The sequence below is a fragment of the Etheostoma spectabile genome, chromosome 17 (assembly GCF_008692095.1).
Source record: "Etheostoma spectabile isolate EspeVRDwgs_2016 chromosome 17, UIUC_Espe_1.0, whole genome shotgun sequence".
Taxonomy (NCBI): Eukaryota; Metazoa; Chordata; class Actinopteri; order Perciformes; family Percidae; genus Etheostoma; species Etheostoma spectabile.
In genome coordinates, this window is record NC_045749.1 from 22,540,497 (window position 1) to 22,564,943 (window position 24,447).

Genomic DNA, 24,447 nt, shown 5'->3' on the forward strand with positions numbered 1-24,447 from the left:
GTGTGTGTGTGTGTGTGTGTGTGTGTGTGTGCGCGCGCACAAGGCTCTTGGAAGAGTTATTAGCTGTATCTAAAGTCTTTTGGAGGGCGATTTCTTTTAGCCTTTTCAAACCAAAAACACATGGCCAAGGAGCATTTCATGCTACATTACTGTGTGAGATCAAAGGTTAAGTTAAAAAAGGTCTGTCCACGACTTACACATCCACAGTGTAGACCACCAGAAGACGTCTTAGGCTAACATTAGCAGCTCTGTCCTGCTCTTTGTATGATTTGGAGGAAGTTTACACTCCAGCCACCATCACACAAGACAGAGTTACACCCTCCAAACACATGGGTTAGTCCCATAGACTGTTAATATTAATGGACAGAGCATGTGTGACGTCACCCACGGGTTAGTGGAGATCTAAGTTATTGAATTTGCTGTTACCGGCGCAGCCATCCTGGTTGCGGATGTGGCGATCATAAACAGTTAAAGAAATGGACCAACGATCCCGTTGCTCTAGACGGAGACCAGTGAAGTCTGTTGGAAGCACTTTTCCAGTGATGGCACTGCGTTACTGCGCAGCCTCCAACTGAGCTTGATGATGTAGACATAGTAATCTGGATGCAACTGCTGCTAAAAGGTAGTCACATGATTTGAGGTAAGATTTAGCTTTGCTAGGTTTTAAATATATCTTTGAAATTCAATCACATCATTGCCTTGCCCTAAAACACCCCCGCTTTATCGTCAATGTCAAAATCAACAAGACCATTATTCAAAAAATGAACATCATGCTCTGCTGCAGAAGACTTCAAACTAACAACTGAGACCATCCTACCATACTTGCTGCTCATTCTGTGGAACTGATTCTGTAATTTGAAGGGCATGTTCAAAATAATAGCATTATTGTGTTCAATTAGGGAGCTGATTGATTCTGTGAAGAAACAGGTGTCAATTATGGCCCATACTTAAGGAAGGAAGGAAGGAAATGTTGTGCATGCTGGTTATAGTGCGTTTCACCCTGAAATACTCAGCAAACTGGCTTGTTCCGGACATTGCTCTGAGGAAAAGCGGACTTTGATTAAACAGTTGATTGGACAGGGGTAACATATAAAGAAGTGCAGAAAATGATAGGCTGCTCAGCCAAAATGATTTCAAATGCCTTGAAATGGCATCCAAAGCCTGAACGACGTGGGGAAAAACGGTCAACTACCATTCAAATAGCTGGAAGAATAGGCAAAAAGACAAAGGCTCAACCAATGATCAGCTCCAGGAAAATCAAAGAAGACTTCAAGTTACCTGGGAGTGTTACGATCAGAAGAAGGCTATGTGAAGCAAAGCTATCAGCTAGAAGCCCCTATCCTGTTATGTTCTATGTGTGCAAGTATGCGATAACTCTGGAGGTCACGTCACTATGTCAGAACACGTGTGTGGGGGGTGTGGTTATGAGTACCACAAAGTGAAGACCAAGACAAACAGGAGGCAGATAAAGGTAGGGCATTTTTTCCAATATGCACATCAAGACACAGACACACACACACACACACACACACACACACACACACACACACACAAACACACACACACACACACACACCACACAACACACACACACACCACAACACACACACACACACACACACACACACACACACACACACACACACACACACAAAACACACACACAACCAACACACACACACACCACACACCACACACACACACACACACACACACACACACACCACACACACACACACACACACACACAACCACCACACACACCTACCGTCTGAGTCTTGGTAGTTGATGTTGAGTCTCTTGGTTGAGCCCAGCAACCTCGGAACGAGACAGGGGGAGGGGAGGGAGGAATGGAAAAAAACTTTAATACTTGGTGACATATTGGTCTTTTTACAGAGCTCTCCAGAAATCCCTCCATCTCCTCTATATTCATCTGACAGCTTTAGGTACTAGTTACTTTAGTTACTAGTACTAGTTACTGCGCTACATTCATCTGACAGCTTCTTAGTTACTAGTTACTTTAGTTACTCCTCTACATTCATCTGACAGCTTACGTTACGTGTTACTTTAGTTACTAGTTACTTTACACATTAAGATTCCTGCACACTAACCACATGTAGTTTATAAATCTGATATTTTATTATAAAGTAACCTAGCAACCATATAACGGCCTCCAGGTCCAGAGATGATGAGACCTTTAAACACACAGCTGCTTGGATCCTTTACTCTTTCTACAAAGGGAGGATTTTTCTGCAGCTAGTACTTTTACACTTTTTTTCCTGACGATACTTACATACTTTTAACATTTTGTGCAGGACTTTTACTTGTAACGGTATTTTTACACTGCTATATTAGTACTTTTACTTTAGTATTGGATCTGAATACTTCTTCCACCACTGTGCATCCCTGCTGGATCCCGTGTGTGTTTTCAGTGTTTGTCTCCCCGTCCCATCATCACTCCTTCCTTCAAACAACCTGGCAGCCCGGACAGGACGGGGTGCTTTCCTCACCTCCTGCTGCCTCACCCTTCCCTCTCTCAGCACCTCTGACACCCTCACGACAGCCAAATGATTCATAGACAAATTATTCAGCCTCGCAGAAATGTACCATTCCACCTCATTTACACTGCTATCTTATCACAGCTCTTTGGAATTGAGAGTGACAACCATAAAACCCAAGCATGCTAGGATAATATCTAGATTTCTTTTTTTGACAGCAGCATTGCTTAGCGCAAAAATAGCGTAAGTCAGTTCGCAAGACTGTACAAGTTTTTCTTTCGACTCACCGTGGAACAGACAGCCTGCTACTTGCCCCATGTCTCACTCATTCATTCTGTACTCCAGGGGGAACGTACTTGAGTCCATCATGTAGTCGCTTTCATTAGCTTCCACAGGTGTTACAACAACAACCAAAATCAGTAAAAAACGTGATGGAGATTCCAATTCAATTTTATCTATTCATTCAAAAACACTGTTCACAATGTCTAAAATTGACAGCCAGAAAATATCTTCCTCAGGAACGTTAACAACAGCTACAAAGCTTTCAGAGGTTTGCAATGGAAGCATTCACATTTTTTATTAAAAAAAAAAAGGTGTTAAGTCTGAACATGTATTGTGACAACACTAACTTTTTCTACATGCCCAATCCCCCTTTTTCATCATACCAATGCCTGACTCAACCCTTCCAAATCAAACTTCCAGACTTGAAACATCTTACATCCATCCTGAAATGAGGGCCTCACACAGCTAAACATGATTGGACGTCCTACAACCCAGATCTACTGCAAAGGCCCTACCGTCCACCCAGACCCACACAGGAGCCAGACAATACAAAGCCATTCATCCCTTTCTCCCACTCAGGTGTGGAAAATCACGTGTGTGTGTGTGTGTGTGTGTGTGTGTGTGTGTGTGTGTGTTGCACAGGAAGAGAAGGAAAAGTAGAGTTAGCGAGAGGTTTCAAATAGAACGGGTCTTTGATAGCAGCAGTAGAGATAAGTGCTGACCAACATCCATCTACCTCTGTAATGGATGGACATCGCTTAAACAGCCTTCCACTTCTGACATGTGAAAATCTGATGCTTTTCTGTTTTATTAAGCTGACTTCTAACTTAGTTCCTGGGAAATTGCAATGGACATATTGCAATTTTCTGATATTTTGTAGACTATACCAACAATAAGTTAATTTAAAATATAAGCAACAGATATATTAATAATGAAATGAATGGTTAGCTTCAGCCCCATTAAGATATATTCTAATGAAAACCAACATTGTGGGTGCCTGGATAGCTCAGCTGATAGAGCGGGCTCCTTGACGCAGGGGGCCTGGGTTCGACTCCGACCTCTTCACCTAACTACTCCCACCTTTTGTGTGTGTACTAATGAGAGCAACCAGGAGAAACTGTGATACATGCATCAAACTCAAGGCCCGCTGGCCAAATCCAGCCCTTGACAAATTCAGATCCGGCCGGTGTATCAATTTAGGTTCACAATACATTTTGGCCCACCAATCTGTGCACCAAAACAGAAAGACCAGAAACTGTTTTTCAGACTGCAATGAAGCGACACTAAAGCAGAATTTGGCAACTTTGAGACTAAGAAATTCCCCCAAAAAACAGTGAAATCGCATATTCACAACAGTGAAACAAGTGTTGTCTATCTATAAAATGTAATCGGAATGATAGATTTGCTAAATTCTATGATGGATAAGGAACTTTTTCCTATCTATCTATCTATCTATCTATCTATCTATCTATCTATCTATCTATCTATTTATCCATCTATAAGAAATAAGTTCATATATTACATCCTTGTCCCTATAACAGAAATTCAGAAGATGAAGAAACACCTCCTTCCCTCTCTACCCCCTTAGAAAAAGAACGCCCCCCCATATTTTTCTTTCTAATATTGTTATTCCAGTGGGACCTAAAATAAATATGAAAATAGGTCCAAGTGTGTATTTGTTTTATATAGATTTTAATTTAATTTCATAAAAATGTAAAAGTGCTTAAAGTGTGAAATATAATGTAAAACAAAGTTTTCTTTTCGGACTTTTCCAACTGGGTTAAAAACGGGGTCAATAAACTTCTGGGCAACATGGGTGAGGTGTTTAACCCAGAAGTTAGGTCAAAAAGAATAACCCAATTTTCTGGGTTGAAATCAGCTGGTCCCTTTTTAACCCAGGAGTTCTTAGTGTGTAGTTTGGGTAGTTATTTCACACTCCCTCTTTGTTTTCTCTTCCGAATGTGACTAAGCTGGGGGTCTGTCTACATGTCTGGCTGCTCATGCTTGTCTGGGACTTCTTTTCAGTGATGATACCGCTGCCCAGATCTCAGATCAGCAATGTTCCATTACCCAGCGGTATGACAGCCCAAACTATGAAAGTGAGACCCAATTTCAAATAAATGGCAATGATTCTTTTAATAGAAATGTAGGAACAAAATGTATGGAAAAGACAAATGGATTACACGATCAAAAGGAAATGCTTCACAGCAGCAGCAAAAAAAACTTGCTCTGAGAAAGCTGTCAGAATAAATGTTCCATATAAACATAAAATGGAGAAGAGAATACGAAGCATTTTGTGATTGTGTGGCATATAAACGGGTTCCCACTGGAGCACAAATTAAATATTCAGTTCTTTCTCTCTGTTTTATTGGGGTTATTTTTCAGCTCAGAAATCATTCTGATTTCCAGTGCAGCTGGGTTTTCTATGCATAAAAAAATATACAGTACAGACTTTCTGCAATATTCGGGGAGCTTCACACAAAATGTCTACTATTCTTCTGGAACTTAAAAGATAAAGAAGGCATTCTCCCTTGGTTAGGCGATCATTTCCTGGGGCAGAAATGCACACATACACAGCCATGCATGGGGGGGGGTTGAGGAAATGCTCTACACGCTCTTCAATAAATCCCTAAAATAACAAAAAGTTCTGGCAGCTCATTACCCGGACTTTGTTTTAAAATTGTGTGTGTAGCTATAGTCAAAACACAGACCATTTCTCTTATTTAAAATTCTCTCATACAAAGCAAACTTCAGAAATAAAATCGGTTCTTTAATTAAAAGGTTTTTTGACACTTTTTTACACTTTCAACGCTTTATTATGGCGCTTTTGACGATTGCTAATCCAAGTGCTGGTTAATCATTTATAATAAAGGGCACGTGGGCAGCTCACCTGGTAGAGCGTGCGCTAGTCCTTCTGGCAGTGGTCGCAGGTTGAATTCCCACCTGTGGCCCTTTGCTGCATGTCATTCCCTTTCTCTCTCTTTACCACAGAACAATTCTGTATAATAATTTATAATAATGGTTTGAATAGCTCGCTATGATAGCTAGCATTAGTGCTATCCAACAAAAATTCACTGTATGTAACACATGACCGACCCAAAGAACATTTTAAAATAGCATGCACATTGTTAATATAACCAGTTACTCTCAGCTGAAATGCAGACTTAAAAAATTGTTGCTTTCTGCTCCAAGGCCGCCAAAAGATGTCCGAGCCCGGATCAAGATCACGTAATGCAATTCAAAATGTAAATGAACAAAAACAACCGTAAATACATAATTAAAGTTCTACGGGCAATTTCTGTTAAAAATATACAGTCATCCAACTGTTAATACACAGATAGAGAGAGTGTACCATGTGGTAACATTAATGTGCACAAGCTTGCTTTAGATTTCATCTTCCAGCGGCCCAGTGAAGTTCCCGTGCAGGCCTATGGTGGAGCTGTACCTGCGAACACAAACAAGAGCCCAAAGGCACCAAAAGGCCCCCTGCTAATGAGACAGATAGAAGGGAGGGTTGGGCATTGGGCTGCTTGCCAAGACGGGGGTCTAAACTGTCCCGGCGGTATGGAAAGAACAGGGCCTTTCTCCAGTTCTAGTTACAACATGAGCCGGCATTCCTCACATAGCACACCCACCGAAGCCTTCCTACTCGCTCACTGTCTCTCGAACTCCATCTACTAAACTGTCAACTCCTTTTTCTCCCTTCTGCTTTCTCTCCCCTCCCTCCTTCCATCTTCGCACGAAAAGTAGCAGGGGGCTTTTTCTGACAGCACAATGAATTAAAGTATCCACGTGTGTGTGTGTGTGTGTGTGTGTGTGTGTGTGTGTGTGTGTGTGTGCGTGTGTGTGTGTGTGTGTGTGCCCCTTACACCTAGGAGTTGGTGTGAACAGATGTGTAGTAAATCTCAAGCATTGTGCTTTCTCGCAGAGACAGGGAAATTACAGACTCGGCTGTCTGCTGATGTCCACGGAAACAGAACTTGCTGAAGGCAAAAGGAGCCGAGGAGCCGAGGAGCTGTCCGCGTGGAAGCCCTCTATTATTTTCTTTGGTCACAACAAACAAAGCAAAGGAGCATGTGATGCCGTGTTTTGATCATCTTATCAAATGCATAAGCAATGCTGTAAACTACTGTTGCTTTGCTCCCTGCACAGAGGGAAGGGATCTTGGTGCTTTGATGTAGAAATGCTCGTGTTAGTCTCCTTTAAACAGGACTGCAGGTGGCAGAAGACTCTGTCGCTTTGCACAGCTGCAAAACTCATTTCAAAATGCCTTTGATCATGTTCCACGCATTTGAAAGAACTGGAGGAAAAATGCATCAAAATAAAATCCCATTGCATTAGTCTGTTAAGGCCCCCCCCATGTGTCAAACTCAAGCCCTCGGGCCAGATCCTGCCCCTCGCTCATTTTGCTCCACCCATCAATTTAGGTTCACAATACATTTTGGCCCACCTAGTTTTTGTCACTTTGTCAAAGTTTTGTCGCTTTCTCTGTTGTTTTTGTCACTTTTGCAGAGGCTTTTTTTCTAAGTTTTTTCCACCGTGTTTTTGTCACTTTTTCGAACGTTTATCTGGCACTTTGTATCTTTTTTTACTGTGATGGCTAAAGAACATTTTTTCTGGCTTCATGTTGATGAAACTGTAAGTCAGAGACTATATAAGACATACAATATTACAGTCAAAGATATTGACTTTTTCTATGAAATCAAAGCACGTCAATACACTAAAACATGTCTGGTCCTTACTGGGATTCTCATTTTCCACTGTGGCCCTTAGAGTAATTGAGTTTGACACCCCTGTTATAATCTGACACAGAACGTCCCCACAAGATCACACACATTTTATATGAAATGGCCTTGAAAAGTTGATAAGTCTAACGTGTAGGCAAAGACAGAAAGAGAAATCTCCGTCTCTCTAGCTGCTGAACGCTCCACTACCCCTGACCCTAGCCCTAGCTGATCTCAGACTGGGTCAGTCTGCTGTTTGCTGCTGTGAAGTACAGTGGGTTAATCTGAGGCTTCGCCCTGAAAACAGCTGTTTGCTGCAGCTGGAAACCAGGTGGAGGAGAGCTGTGAGAATGAACCAAAACAGTGACGTTGCCATAAAACGAAAACAACGAGCTGAAAAATGATAAAACACGAGGTAGAGCTGAGGCAGCAGCAGAGTGGAGGCCTGTAATTATTGTTGGTAGTTGGCACTTGACCCCATACACCAGGAGTGTTGAACTCATTATCTCAAAGGGCCACACATCAAGAGCCACACATGTAGACAATATCGATGACGTATTACTGCTAAGCTTTTCTTGACGTTTGTCGTTTCTTCCGTCATTTTTATCTCTTGACATAAAGCCCTACAGAAGTCAGCAAAAAAAAAAAAAAAGTTTGGCTGTGTACCTGTTATTGAATTATCTCAACTAATTTGTTGAAAAAAGTAATACATTTATAAATGACTTTTTAAATTTGCCTGAAATAGATAATTCTATTGTTAATCAATTATTTGTGAGACATTTAATAGTACAGCAGCATTGTGAATTGTTACAGCTCTACAAAGTAATTTGACCCATTGTTAATATAAAAATATTGATTGGTGCAACTTTGAAGATCTTTCAAGATACAATGTTTACACTTTACCTCTGGTTCACAAATTTGGCATTCTTAACATTTATCAAACCAACGATCTTTCACTTGCCCAATTTATTCATGGTTCAGTAAACAAAACACTACCTCTAAGAATCAATTTCACAATTATCCCACTCAAAAAGTTATTTTCTCACCTTTCTTTGTTTATTTTACACACACACACACACACACACACACACACACACACACACACACACACACACACACACACACACACACACACACACACACACACACACACACACACACACACACACACACACACACACACACACACACACACACACACACACACACACACACACACACACACACACACACACACACACACACACACACACTTTTTTTATACTATATGTTACCTTTCGTTGAATTATTTTATGGAACCCAACATGTCGAGCTTCTCGAGAGTTTTCTGGGTTTCCTTAGCTTGTCTTTTTTACTTCCTTATGTTGTTGTATATATGTAACACTGCTGGGTTATTACATGTGATAAATAAATCAAATCAAATGTTGTCTCAGTTAATGGATGTGGGATCTTTTCTCTCTTGGAGAACACTTTATGACTAAAAGAGTGTATTTCAACAAGTCTGGTCTGGTGCATCTTCAATATTGCTCTGTACAAAAAGCTTCTCACATTGTCCTGATGGTAAATCTAGTCCATTTGGTGAGTGTAGCTTTCTGACATTTGCCCTTTTATTTTAATATCGGTTATTTTTGAAATGCCTTTTCTTACTCCACCTCCACACTTTTGCTGCAGTTTGACACCATGTCACCTAGGAAATGAAAGTCATTATTCAAGACTATGCAAGCTTTGAGACTGACTCCTCGATTTTAAAATCTTTAAAAAAAATTAAAAAAAAGACAGAAAAGCCTTTTCACTGCCATCTTGACAAAATAAAGGGTAAAAGAAACCCTCAGAAATCAGCTCCTTGGAGGCTTGGCTCTTTGGAATAGTGTTAAAGTTTTCCCTCTATGCTGCCTCCATACCGCAGGGAATTCAAACCCACACAGACTTCTCATTAACAAAAGCAGAAAAGGACACTTGAGTCAAGTTGTGGGTTGAGAGAAACCCCCGCGCCGCGACGAGCAGAAGGTAGCCAGCATTATAACAGTTGCAGCCACAGCGGCCTGGGGCGACACCAAAATACAGGGAGCGTGAAAAAAGGGGGTAATTTAAGGTCATCATCTCTCTCTGGTGATAGATGGTTTGTGGTCACATAAGGCCCTCATCAAGGGAAACACTTATCTGAGGAACACATCCATGTAACTGCACCGATTACTGAGCGGGTAAACAGCCCCTCAAACCAAACCACCGAGGCAGAGGGGGGACTTGGCTTCACTCCAACTGTCCCACACAACTCCCAATAAGGTTCCAAAAACATCATTAGGGATGTACTTGTTTATGCAACACAGGTCTATAGTAACACACGTTTAATATTGCATGATTTTAAATGTAGGGAAACAAAACAGAAATACAGGTTCATAATCCATGAAGCTACTGAAACCATCCAGCTAACCGCGTCTCCACTCTTGGCCTCAGCAGTGCCACAGACCTTGGCAGGAGGTGAGGTGGTGACCCAAGCCTTGTAGGAGTGTGCGGGTGTGTGTGTGTGTGTGTGTGTGTGTGTGTCAGAGTGTAAAAACAATGTGATTGCACTAGGATGTTAAGTCTCACCAAGTGGGAGCCATCATCCAGCTGTCTGTGGAATCTGGTGATGTTTCAAAGGTTGCGTACAAGAATTGAGTACATGACAGGAAAGATTTCATTTTTTAAACCCTGGTTGGGTCTAAGCCTAAACACCAGTCCATAAGCTTAAATGGTTTTTGTCAAGTCTGTATGGCAAGGTCATGCCTGGCTAAAGCTTGAGAATATCAACGCTTGAGGGCTGAACATGAACCAGCATAGAGCCAATCAGGGGCTATTTGCAGCAACACAGTATTTCAGTACTTTAGCATTGCACTCATATAACACTGTCAGAATCCCAACAAGGGCTGCACAGTATGAGGAAGATATCTCATTGGGATTATTTTGACGGATACTGTGATTCACGATATTGGAGGGCGTGGTCATTTCTGTATCTTCATTCTCATTGGAAAATATTAAAAATGAAAAGTTAATTAAAATGATTATAGCGTGATTTATGTGAGGATCTGTACCTGTATCTGTAACAATTATTCTGTAGGATGAGATTTGTCTCTGCAGCACAAATACTTTTGGTTTGAAACATATTTAGCCTTTTACAAATATGGCACATGGTCCACACGCATATTGCGTGTGTGGCATATTGTGTGTGTGTCTGTGTATATATATATATATATATATATATATAGTGGCGTAGGCTGTGTGCATGTACTGTTAATGCAGCTGGAGTTTACTGCCACAGTTTCCCAACACTCCGGAGAAAGGTAAACACAGTATAAACAGTGCACACCACACACCAAGGGGCAAACACATCCACCAAATGTGTAAAGTGACACAGTTTAGGTTAATCAATTCTTCATCAATTGCTCTGTCACAGCATCATGTACTATGATAATAAATGCTGGAACTAGGTCTTAAAAATAACAACAACCTCAACATCCGAACAGTCCTGGGCCGAATTACCCAAGAAATTTACTCCATTGTTAAAAAAGGAGTGTATCTCTGTGGTGCTACTAGCTCAGACCCATTCAACATTCACTGACAATGAGCCAGTGTGGAAATAAAACAGCTTTTGTTGTTGTTGTAGCATTGTGTATATGAGAGTGTGCACATGGACGAGCGTTGTATACGTCCTCTAAACAACAGGACACCAGAACAGGCGGAAACACACCTGCAGCTTTTATATTACATAACATGTCTCAACCCTGCACCTTTGGGACAAAACACTTTCCCTACCATTCAAATCATCTGTTTACTCACTGCAGAGCTCCTTATTTCCATGCTTTGGGTTAGACCAGTTCACTACCTTCAAATTAAAGTATTGTATCAAGCAAAACAAAGCAGGCTACCACACAGCCGAATTACAGCAACATGTTCCATACTCTGCTTCTGGGGGAATTTCTGAGTGTCAAAGTCTGAAAATCTGCCAAATTCTGCTTTGAGTGTTGCGTAATTACAGTTTGTCTTTTCGAATTATAACTAATTGTTTCAGCACTACTAAAAAGTAAAGGTGTTACTACCAACTATATGAACAACTGTTGCACTGTGTGAGAGTAGGCCTCCAAAAAAAGATACAATGACAGTATGACATTACCATTTGAACATGTTCACAAGTAGAAACACAACTCCACTCATATTGTTCAAGACTACATGACTCCATGAGTATCCCCAACCCACTATACACTCAAAGAAAAAATCTCCATCCCTTCCATTTTAGTCTAATAAAATAACCCTTTCCCCTTCTTTTTCTTAGCTGTGGGTCTCTTAGCGAGGTGGCCGAGGAATGACCTAGGACCAGGGATATTAGTGAAGAGGACTGGGGGGGGTAATGAGAGACGTATGACACAGGATCACAAAGAGCTCACAGCCTGGAAGTGAAAACGTCTGTATTTGTTGCACAGCTTATGCTGGCTCATCACTGTCTCCCGTTTGATGCTGGGGAGTTGTCTCAAGACGTCTGAGCAGCACTTCACCACGGTCACGGTCTTTTTAAATCAATGCTTTTACAAAGCCAAGACCTTCTGTCTCACTAATGGTGGTTTCCTTGCCAAGTGACATGATTTATACTCGTGTTACAATTGGGCTGCACGATATGGGGAAAATATGCAATACTGTTGGTGTATATCGGTATTATTGTGGATGTTGTGGATGGATAGGCCAATTTGTCAAATCAAAGAATCAGATCTTTATTCAATCAAACACCCTCAGTAATTTCTACAGAAAATGACTGACCTCCCTTTAGCATTTGTTCCTTTTACACATAGGCACAAAACAAGCAGACACTGTCCTTGGACATCCCAGCAACCAACATCCCCCTATGAGATCACTATAACCATGTTACTTGAGATAAATAAACCAATATTAAAAAGATCTACTGCTTCCATAATTCTGTTAAAATACACACTGATGGTTCAATTTCAAACAATTGAAAGGAAGTAATTCCCAACTTTTTTATTGAACAAGTCAACAGTTACATTTTAAAGTGCAGTTTTATACTGATATCTTCTTTCAAGTAACACAAAAAAATCTGAGTGTTGGCGATATGACACAGCCTTTCATGATATTGCAATGACGATAAAAAATAAAAAAACAATATATTGTGCAGCCCTAGCTACAGTTTCAAAAATGAAGTCCCGCTCAAGTTGGACTGGACTCAGAATCATGGGGAACTAGAATGTGAAGACTTCTAGTTCTAGTCAAGTCCTGTCCCACCAACTCTTTGCTCATTTCCATTTAGAAATAGTTAAAATGCAGTAGCAAAGCCTTTAGGCCATGTGTGATTATGTTGCTGAGGTCAAAAACCAATCAAATCTTTGCTCAGTGACCTCTCCAACTAGTTAGTTAACTGTCGTGATTATTGGACTTCTGCCAGACCCCAGCATGACGTCATACACATGGATGGAAAAGTCATTACAAGGATCAATATGCTTGTCCCCACATAATGTGGATATTTGGGTGAATGAGATGCCAAAACATGTTACTTAAATGTTTGTTTAGGATGGGGAGTATATCTAACATGCCCATGGACTAGTCTGATCAAACACTAAAACCTATTATGGAATTGAGAACTTGACAAACTATATCGACACAACACAAACCCAACAGAATGACGCTATTTTCTCAGCCTCGCTCAAAATCAAGGCTGGGAACTGAACCTCAGTTGGGCTCCCATTACCCAGACGACGACGACGACGTTTCCTTCCCGGGATTGTTTGTGCCGTCAGAAATTTCGCCTGATGTCCCTCCCCGTCCTCTGTCTCTGTGTTGGTGTTCTAACCTCTGTCCCCGTCCTCTGTCTCTGTGTTGGCATTCTAACCTGCAGCTGATTTCTGAGGACTCCAGACAGCTAGCTAGACTATCTGTCCAATCTGAGGACTATGGTTACCTGTCTCAGATCTCTGCAGGGTAATCCAGACAGCTCTAGACTATCTGTCCTCTGAGGACATGGTTACCTGGTCCTCAGATCTCTGCAGGGTAAATCCAGACAGCTAGCTAGACTATCTGTCCAATCTGAGGACTAGGTTACCTGGTCCTCAATCTCTGCGGGTAAATCCGACAGCCTAGCTAACTATCTGTCCATCTGAGACTATGGTTACCGGTCCTCAATCTCTGCAGGGTAAATCCAGACAGCTACTGACTATCTGTCCAATCTGAGGACTATGGTACCTGGTCCTCAGATCTCTGCAGGGTAATCCAGACAGCTAGCTAGACTATCTTTCCAATCTGGGACTATGGTTACCTGGTCCTCAGATCTCTGCAGGTAAATCCAGACAGCTAGCTGACTATCTGTCCAATCTGAGGACTATGGTTACCTGTCCCAGATCTCTGCAGGGTAAATCCAGACAGCTAGCTAGACTATCTGTCCAATCTGAGGACTATGGTTACCGTCCTCAGATCTCTGGGGTAAATCCAGACAGCTAGCTAGACTATCTGTCCAATCTGAGGACTATGGTTACCTGGTCCTCAGATCTCTGCAGGTAAATCCAGACAGCTAGCTAGACTATCTGTCCAATCTGAGGACTAGTGTTACCTGGTCCTCAGATCTCTGCAGGGTAACTCCCGACAGCTAGCTAGACTATCTGTCCAAGCTGGGTTTTCTGTTGACGACTAAAACTACTTCTAAACATACACATGTTCCACCAAAACAACTTCCTTCCTGAGACTATTTAGCACTGGCACGGGCTCTGTCCGGAGCTTAACCCCGCCAAAGATGATTGTGATTGGTTTAAATAAATGCCATTTGTGTCCGGGTTAGCTCAGTTGGTAGAGCGAGTGCCCATATGTAGAGGTTTATTCCTCGACGCAGCGGCCGTGGGTTCGACTCTGACGTGCGGCTATTTGCTGCAAGTCATTTCTCTCTCTCTCTCTCCCTCTCTCTCCCCCTCCTTTTAGGTCTGGATCTGTCATGTGAAAAGAAAGGCCTAAAAGTAACCCAAAATATAATCTGTAAAGAAATGCCATTAAATCAGAGCACATTTTTCTCCCATCCAGAAATGCAGACTAGCCAGACCCTCCTTTGCAGCGCTGTGGAGGACGGTCTGGCAATGCAAGACTATGAGACAGTTTTAATCATTTGAAAGTTTGAGATTTCCAGCTTTGCAGTTAAAACAAGTATCACTTTTTTTTTTTTTTTTTTTTTTTTTTTTTTTTTTTTTTTTTTTTATCTGCTTTGGTCTGCAGGGAAGCCAGATCATTAAAAACAAATTGCAAAAATGTTGTTACACACTCACTGATGCATTAGTCGAAAAAAAATCCAACACACTCTTATCCAGATACTTAATTTAATTCTAAGGCCCAACTATAAAGCTTGGAGACATGAACAGCCACCATGGGGAGGAATCAAAACTGTGTGATAACGGAGAAGCCACAACAACAACCTCTTCTCATTACCGCTACCAGATACTGATGCAGCCTGTTTTCCATTCAGGAGACACGTTCTTTACCCACACACATACAGTACACACATTCATGTAAATAAACACACAATGAGACCTCCTTGTCAGACCACCACATTATCCTTGTCTGTACAAGCAGAAACGCAAATCCACAAACTCTGAACACTCCGCCAACAGGTATGCACTTTTTCATCTTTTCACAGATTGAAATGAAAACAGTTGCAGGGCATGTAGAGGCAGAGCAGAAACCAGTGACACCATCACGCCTCACACTCTGAATGCTACATCCATGCATCTGCCTGAATGGCGGCTTGTTTTTTAGCCGGGCGAAAAGAATGGCGTTCAATGAGGATGAGTGCCAGACTCAACAATGTGCAGCCTGGAGCTAGTAATAAAAGGCTAGTCATGCTAGATTAAATGGCACTGTCTGCTGCAACCACAAAACTTAATTCCTTTGGTAAATTCCGAGACAATCCTAGACAAGCTACCCCATCTGTCAGGGGAGGAAAAGGGTCAGGATTAATTGTGTGTGTGTGTGTGTTAGAGTATAAGAGTAGGTGAACTCAAAGCAGTTCACACACTAATTGGCCGTTATCCAACTGTCTGGCTAATAAAGTAGAATTGTGATTAGCCCAGTTAGCCGGTAAGCTAATGGGCCGACTACCACACCCTGCTGCTACAGACTCATGCACTACAGGTGAGAAATAAGACAAAAGTTAATGAGTCGAAAGAAAATCAACTATTTATGTTGGGGCATATGCTGTATACAAGCACACATACTTGTACACTTATGTACAAACACACCTCTTCCTACAGACTCTCAAATCTAAGACTCCTAATCTGACACTAGCCCAGATGGGTCATCTCTAATTCAAGGTACAGGGATGAAGGAAGGAAGAGGCCAAGATAAAGGATGGGGTGGAGGTGGGGGTGGAGGTTGTTAAAGAAAAGGCAGTTGTTGGTGCACTAAAGGAAAAACCAGAATATCTTAAAGTAAATAGTTCAGTATTTTGAAAGCTACACTAATTCTGCTCACCAATTAACAAGTTGTGCCTTGTGTGTTTAATCAGTACACAAAGAGAAATGTAATAACACAAACTGTGTATGGACAATGTGCTAAATGGTGGCTAATTGTTTACAGGGCCAGTGAGTGGTGTCTATAACGTGTGTTCCTGGATATAAAATGTCCATCTGCACTTTTCTGTAGTGGTCCCAGTAACATTTGTTCTTAAAAGTGTACTCAAGGAAGGAAATTACTGGAAGTGTTGGGTCTTTGTAAACTTTGTAAATAGAGTGTGGTCTAGACCTACTCCATCTGTAAAGAGTCTTGAGATAACTCGTTAGGATTTAATACTATTAATAAAGTTGAATTGAAGTAGCACATCACGTGATTATGATACATTTGAGTCAAATGATTTAGGAAGTGCTTTAATTTGATAAAAGAAATTCAACAGATGCAGTATGTCTGTGAAACTAAGATGTGAAAGGAGAAGTGCTTACAATGAACAGGCCCAAGTTTGCTGAAGATTAGAAAGAATAACTTGTAGAAAGGCCATTAATGATTAATCAATAAGAAAACACTGCCAGTGTGCATTGGGAATTTCTTTGAAGTGTTAACAGAATTCTAGATTAAGTTCCCAATGAGAACTTCACCAATTTCCCGCAGTGAGTTTCACTGTGTTGATGCTGATGTGAGGGTTTACAAGATGTCTAACGACAAAATAAATCTCAGCACATGGCAATGAAACATTACATGTCATTTAGCTGACGCTTTTAACCAAGGCAACTTGCAATTGATTATTATTATAATATATGTATATATATGATTGAACTTCTACAGTACTACAAATAGGTTATGTACTCATAAAATGATGGATTGGGAAGTTTGTAAGTACGCCAGGAGTTTATTTAATTAACACTTGCTCTCTGCTGCTAGCGCCACCGACAGTAAGACGAGTGCATAGGGACGTCTACGAGGGACGTGTTGGCCAGCTGGGGCTCAGTGGTAGAGCGGTTGCCTGGCAATTGGAAGGTTGGGTGTTCGATCCCTGGCCCTGCAGTCCAATGTCAAAGTGTCCTTGGCCCACCGAACCCGGAGTTGGCCCCAATGCTGCCCCATCAGAGTGTAAATATGTGTGAGTGTGTATCTGATGAGCAGGTGACACCTTGTACAACAGTCTCTGCCATTTGTACTACAGCAGTTACTTTAATGCCTTGGCAACTTACCTTCATACTAACTGTACATGCAGACTTTAACACCCTTCTAAGGTTGCTGATGTCTGTTTTGATTTTTTGGTGTTTTGGGTGTGTTTTGTTTTGCTTATCTTTTTGTATACTGTATGTGCAATGTCTGTTTGTGGTATCTTGTTCAGGACCCCCTCAAAAACAAGATGGTACATCTCATGGGGTTATCCTCAGAAAATAATTTCAAATATACTCCTGGTGTACTGACAAACTTCCCAATCCATCGATTCATGGGTACATAACCTATTTGTACTACTGTAGAAGTTCAATCATTTCAGGCATTATTAGTGGGGTAATTTACGAGATACATACTTGGTTCCAATAGCACCTGCACCAAACTAACCAGCTGACTGACACGCCCAATGTTAGACCTAAGTTAAAAAGCTTCTGGGGGGTTGTCTTGTTCCAGGTCATGGTGCAAAGGACCCTAGAGTGAAATTACTCCGAACCATCACTTTAAATGTCTTGCTCAGGGAGACATTGGTTGATGTTCGCAGTGGGTCCCAGCTTCTTAAACGTGACGAATAACTACTTTTCTCTGTTTTGCATCACTGTGAATTTAATATCTTTGGGTTCTTTTAAAGGTCGGTCACACAAAACAAGAAATGTGAATGTTGTTTGGTTGGTCCACCAGACAATTAATCCTTTTTACTTCTGCGATCCCCTGACACTTCTAATCGCGCCATCCCCAGGGGAAGATTTCATCTTGTCCATACATGGTTTATGGCCAAACACCTGCTAAATTAAAAATATTGCCCTGAGTGCCTCTTAAGTGAGTCGTAAAGGCTCAATGCTGTTCACCAAGGCAATACTTTTAGTTGAAGTTCTGTACAGCAGGTGGTTCCAATTTGAATTGCATGACTGATCCTTGGAAAATAATGGTCATAATTAAACAACTCAAACTAGATTGTTTTCGTACTTTACCTTACATGTTTATCAATTGTAGGCCTCACAAATCTGTTTAACTGATCCCAGAGATTTCAATCCATTGTGCTTCACATGGTTGGTGTTCAATATCAAAACACATTATGACAGATTATTCACCTGATAATATCCTAAGAGTGATGGGATTATGATAATCACAATTACTTCATGAATCAGCCCGAAGACCTTAGCTCGGCTTATTGCTGTTACCAGTGCATTTGGTGAAAAAAAGAGCCCAGGACTTGTAAAGGTCTGAGTCATCAATATATTATGTACAGATCAAATAGCTGACACAATAGATGTTCAAATATGATCTTTGGTCTTTTGTCTTGGCCGTTTGTCCATCTGTCTGTTGAGAATTACCTTTAGGCCTTGTATTTACCATGAGAGAGGAGAGGGGCTGGGCTGTGGCTCAAGATGAAAGCAAGCATGTGTTGCAACAAAAGACATTGTAATCATAAAGGCCTTTGAAGATCCTCTAGTCTCTCATGGTCCCCATTCAGGGAAGGGCAGACTACACCCTCTCCAGTCCACTCCAAGTCAAGAGCATGTAAGAGGAGTTTCCTCTGGGCAAGAGGACTTTACATGTCAAGCTGTCACTCTAAATGAAGCAATGCGAGTAGCTGGACACTACATCCATCTAAAATGAGCACATTGATTTGTCAGCTTGCAACAGCTAAGCAAAAAGAGGGTGGCTGAGCTAAGTCCACTTAAATTGACTGAGCAGCCAACCTGGTGTCAGCAGATGGCTGATCGTAGAAGAAACCTATCTCAGCTCCCTGTCCCTCAGCCAGCCTCAGTTCCACTGCTAATCCCCTCGGTACACTGCAGGTCTCTCTGCCAGCTCCCTGCCAGCTTTACCCTTCGCTGGAAAAATAATTTATCTGCATCTATCTATATCGTTGGAAAACTAAAGATAATAGAACTATGACTATATATAATGATAGTAGCAGTGCAGGGCGTTGGGTAGGACCACGGCAGCAGCTGCAAAATTCCTTTTCCATAACCTCTTCATTTGTAGAAGTGTAAAGATCAGGTAACTTACCGATAATAGATTATAATGCAATGGCTCTGTATGGCATTTTCGAGAGCACACAGCTACATCTTCAAATTATCAACTTACTTATTTTTACCACAATATGAAACCGAGAAAATCAGCAAATCATCACAGAGGAGAACGTGGAATAGAGATCTTTAGGTAGTTTTGTTAGAAAAATGACTTGAATGAACCAATTAGCAAAATAATTAATCAACCAAGCACTAGTTTCAAAACTAAACCTTTACAATTTACTGCTGCACGACAGATATTTTAATGGATGTTGGCAAGGAGTCATGCAGGCGATGAAAGGAACACGATGCTGGGTCTGGAGGCTTGATATTCAGAGGTAGGAAACACTGTTTTTGAGAGTTAATGTGACAGGGCTCTACCTCCAGAAAGGGAACACAGTCATGGTCGCTGATATAGTGATGGAAAAAAAATGGTTTGCATTGGCCTCACAAAGTGCAGATCTGGGCCCAAACATAAACCACACATGTGGGGGAAATGATGTCCATGTACAAAAGAATAGTTTGTAGTTTGTGTAGTAACAGTTGAATCTCTTTAACAGTGAAGTGTGGATCCGCAGATGTTACCTTCTCTGTAACCTGAGACTGTCCCCTCCACTCCTGAGGAGGCACTTTAAAAAAACATGTAGTCTTTCGCAAACAACACTTACTGATCTGCCGTAACATGTAGTTATACTCTAAAATATATAAGTTTTTAAATCATTACAGCATGTCATTAATGTGGTTACCATAACTGACTGGACTCCTCCCGTTTAGATCGGGGAAGCCCAGTAACAGATACGAAGAGGAGAGTATAGAATGGGTAATTATAAAAGGAAAATAAACGTGTAGTAAGAGTAAGGCAGAACTACCAAGTGTGCACCCTTGGCGATCTACTATACTTTCAAGATGAATATTGGGGATAACCAGCCAATATAGTGGGATGGAGAATGAATGAATGTGTGTGCCGCGCATGTGTCATGTGAGTCATTTGTGCACCAAGGGACTGCATTCCAGTTAATTTACAAAAAGGACTGCTACCTCTGCCACACCACACTGTGATCAATCTTTTAATCAGCCACCAGAAATGTTTTTTTTGTCCACTTTGTTACAAAATGGACATGTATCAGCTGTTGGACCATTTTTTTGTCTCTGCATACTTATCCATTTGCTTTAATATTGTAGTTGCACTGCACTAAGTGATGTGTTATGTAATCCTACACCCAGTGTGTCAGGGTTGTATTACATCACTGTCACACACCCCAGAACAACCCACAACAAGAGCACACACACATTGAGCAAGTTGTGTACATCCAGCCAGACCAGCTGACCAGACACACCTTTGGGTCTGTCCACCACGTGCTTGGTCACTCCCGCCACTCCCTTCAGCTGTAAAGTTCAACCCATGTGCATGTGCCTCCCTGCTCCATCTACACCCAGGCCCGGCCCGAGGCTTAGCCTGGTGGTCTCGGGAATGTCCAGCATGTCGGCCTGACACCACCATATCAGCTTAAATAGCACCTGACCCCTCCAGAAGCTTGGCTTTTATGTGTTTGTAATCAGAATGTCTTCTAAACTCACAGGGAGGTCACAGCACACTTTGAATATAATCAGTAGCATTGTGTGTTATTACTGTGGTCTTTAACATTTAAAGACCAAATAAGGACCAATAGAGAGGCTTTAGCCTCCCTTCTACCTCACAATACAAATATACTGCACACTGTTTCTCCTGGAAGCCTGAAAGTCTTCAGTAAACCTTGTGGCTGCCTAAGATTACTATTTTATCCATCTAAGCGCACGGCGTGACGCGCAGGTGCATTTAGGGCGTGTCCAAATCCACAAAAAGTTTGACGGCGGAACAAAGGATCGGTGCGCCGGGCGCATGCTTCTAAAGGGTTGTACTTAGTGTCTTCATTAATCAGAAGTGTGTTGTGGGTAACATGCAATCAACCAATCAGAGGTCCTTCCCCCATTCCCTTTAAAAGCCAGGTGTGCTGCCGCGCGTCCCTGTGTGTGTGTGTAACAAGCACAGTGTGTGTGTGCGCGCTGCATATAGCAGTTTAATGTTTATCTTCAACTTGTCCAGCTGTGTTGTCTTTGGTTTAGCTGCATGTGTGTTTCTTTGTGAGTACATTAATAGCAACGAAAAAATACATTGTGTTTACATACTTGGTCATTAAAACTGGTTCTGATATATTTGAGTATGCCAAATGAAATGGACAGTTCTTTGGGTTGTAGCCACACAGCAAAACATCTCAGCAGCTACTGATGGATGAAATTAAGTAGAGACATTCATGGTCCCCAGAGAACCACTCCTGATGACTTCCATTTAGCGCCACCAGCAGGCTATACCTCAAACAATACTGATCTGGTTTACAACCACACACCTGTAGAAATAATGACATAACTATTCCTCCAGCCTCAGAATACACCAGTTAACAGTGTCAAAATTACTTGTATTCAATTGTGATTTTAAATCAATGAGAACACTTCAAGAGTTTAAATAAGTGTGTGAGTAAAAAAATAATCAACAGGTAGTATGTTACAAACACAACCCTTTTTGTTGGAGTGGCTGGTTTTAAACAGCATCAAAGCAGGTCACTACTAACCAATCAATCAGGCCGTATTGACGGGCCGCTGGGTGAATGGGTGTGACAGCAGAGGTCATGTGCAGAGCCCTCGGTGCCAGCTGCAGCCTCTGCTGTGCTGCTGGCACACACACACACACTGCAGCCTGACTCCAGGAACCAATGGGGCTAGGTACTGAAATACTTTCAGGTACAGACTGAATTACCTCTGAAGTACTGTATCAAGGATCGAAAAGTGTCTCATCACTCAATTCCCAATTTCAATACCTAAGATATCAATCTCATCAGAGTCAGTGAGCCAATCAGCAAGCAGCATGCCTCTATCAAGATCTAATAATGTCTGTGATTGGCTGTCTAACGTTACAAGTCATAGAGACACGCAGTTGTAATTCTTTTTCGTTTTATAAGATCAACATCAAAAAAGTATCATTTAGGAACTGGTATCAAAGTCACCGTATCAAAGATTTTTCAATGATTTCCAGCCCCCCTAGAGACAAACAACCAAGCCACTGACAGAGTTCTGCGCGGGTCGCCCCGTCACGGTGGGGGGGGGGGTCAGTATGGCGGAGGGAGATTAAGAGATACTCGGGTAAACAGTATGTTCTGTCCATTTGTGCAACAATTAGACACTTTGTAGCACAGACATCAAAATCTTTGTCTTGGTGTGCAAGTAATAAAAAGCTGAGCAGTAAAAGGCATAAAGTGACAGCTCCACTTTTATCATATTTTATTTGTTTTGCTTTCATTGATGTATTTGTAGTTATTTCTGTATTAATGTATTCATTAAAATGTCTAGATTGATTTTGTGTATTAATTAATTAATTAATACTTTCTTTATTTTATTAACGGGGTATAACTACTGAGCTGCTCATAAAAAAGCAGATTGATGCCTTGCTCAGGGGCACCTTGATGGTAGTTTATAAAACTACAGAGAGCATTACTCATTCACTTTCCCCGGCCAGTTTGGCGGCACACAGCAGTACAAAAACAGACAATATTACTTTGAAATCTTCTCTGCCAAGCAGCGCGCGCTGTGTGTAGTGTGTAACAGGCTTTTTCCTGACAGCCACAGCTTTGTTCCCAGCGCTTGTCACCGAGCAGCCAGCCATACTGATGAAAGCCCAGAACAGATAACGCCACAGAGAGAGGCTTCCACTTCACAGCCTGCTCGCCCTCAACTTTTCCCCCGGGCTGGGATAAGGAGCACCCTGTCATTTGCAACAATGTCGTTTAAAGAGCTCGCTTGTCGCATGACTTGGAATCTACACAGATAAGGACATCTGAAAGCAGAAGAAGGACCACTACGACCCACACAGCAAGACGCAGCAGCCGCAGGGGTCTGCGTTTAGGAGATTAGCTTGTGCTGAGCCGCAGTTTGAATCCACTTAGTTCCATATTGTCCCTGACCTGACTGCTGTGTTTTGTGGTTGGCAGCTGAACTTGATCTTGTGGTTATTGCAAAAGAAACTGCACTTTATAAATAAAAAGGCATCCCCACAGCAATAGCTCTGCTATCCAACTTCTATTCCATCGTGGAAACAATTACACTCCCAGGCCCAGAGCACAGAACAAACACAGAATCACTTGGTAATAACACCAGACCATGTGTCCCCTGCATACTCACTGGTTTTGTTGCACTTGACTTTGGAGAGAAGTTTATGCGCCAGCAGAAGATCTCCAGTCTTCACGGCCACCAGCAGATCCTGTTCTTTTCCCATGATCACAGACCAAAGCACAGAAACACAAAACCGCTCGCAGTCGCCAGCCAAGAGCGCTTCTTCTGTCTTTCAATGCACCTTCAGGCAAACGGCTTCAGCAAACATTTGGCAGCAAGCTAACAGGTAGCTGCTGAATCCAAGCCATGAGATGAGGTTGGTGAAGACGCCCCAGGTAAACTGGTCCGGGAGATCTTTTTCCTCTCTGTGTTGGAGCTTGGGTCCATGGTCTCTGAAGGGTGCTGGCGGTTTGGTGCTGATCTTGGCTCTGGAGTTACAGCAGGACGAGTAGAGATTTAGTTGGCTGCAGGGCTGAGTGTGTGTTCATAGTCCATCTCTGTTGACCTGGAGGCCGCAGCAGTCAACCTGTCATCACACTTCAAAAGACAGAGAGAAACCACTTTAGCTCTACAATCAGTTCAAAGAGTGCCATCTTTGTAGCAGCGCCATAACTAGGACACTGCTGTTTGTTCATGTGACTGTAGGGCTGGGCGATATGGAGAAAATCAAATATTACAATATTTTTGACCAAATACCTCAATATTGATACCGTAACTATATTGTAGTGCTGACTATTGGTCCTTTCACCAAATATTTACATAATGAGATTTTTGATAAATAATCATCAGTAATGTGGAAATGATGTGGGTAAAGACAAATAACAGAACAGCTAGAACAGTCTGGTAAATTCAGAAAATGACAACACTTTACTGTGATGCAGCCTTTAAAACCGGGAAGAAAAACAACACTTATGCCATAATATCCAAAATCTAAGACAATATCTAGTCTCATACCATAATATCGATATAATAGTGATATATTGCCCAGCTCTACTGGGTATCAAACCCAAATACGTTTTTACTGACAGCAGTTTGTAGCATTGAACCCCTCCTCAAAGTTGGACTTTTGTTTACTTATTAGAAATAGAAAATAGTCCCAGGTCGGATTCGATCCCTGGACCTCTGCGTCGAGGCATG

The 24,447-nt window shown here is 41.8% G+C and overlaps 1 protein-coding gene across 4 annotated transcripts in view; it reads right to left on the reverse strand.

Annotated features, from left to right (window-relative positions):
- Window positions 1–24,447, reverse strand: part of LOC116705622 (caskin-2) — a 73,654-nt gene that overhangs the window by 45,819 nt on the left and 3,388 nt on the right. For all 4 annotated transcript variants that reach the window (XM_032541943.1, XM_032541942.1, XM_032541940.1 and 1 more), the window contains 2 exons: window positions 23,376–23,847; window positions 1,769–1,818 (listed from right to left, as the gene is read on the reverse strand). In XM_032541943.1, the coding sequence (XP_032397834.1) occupies window positions 1,769–1,818; window positions 23,376–23,473 (148 nt within the window). In that variant the 5' untranslated portion in view covers window positions 23,474–23,847. The remainder of the gene's footprint in view (window positions 1–1,768; window positions 1,819–23,375; window positions 23,848–24,447) is intronic.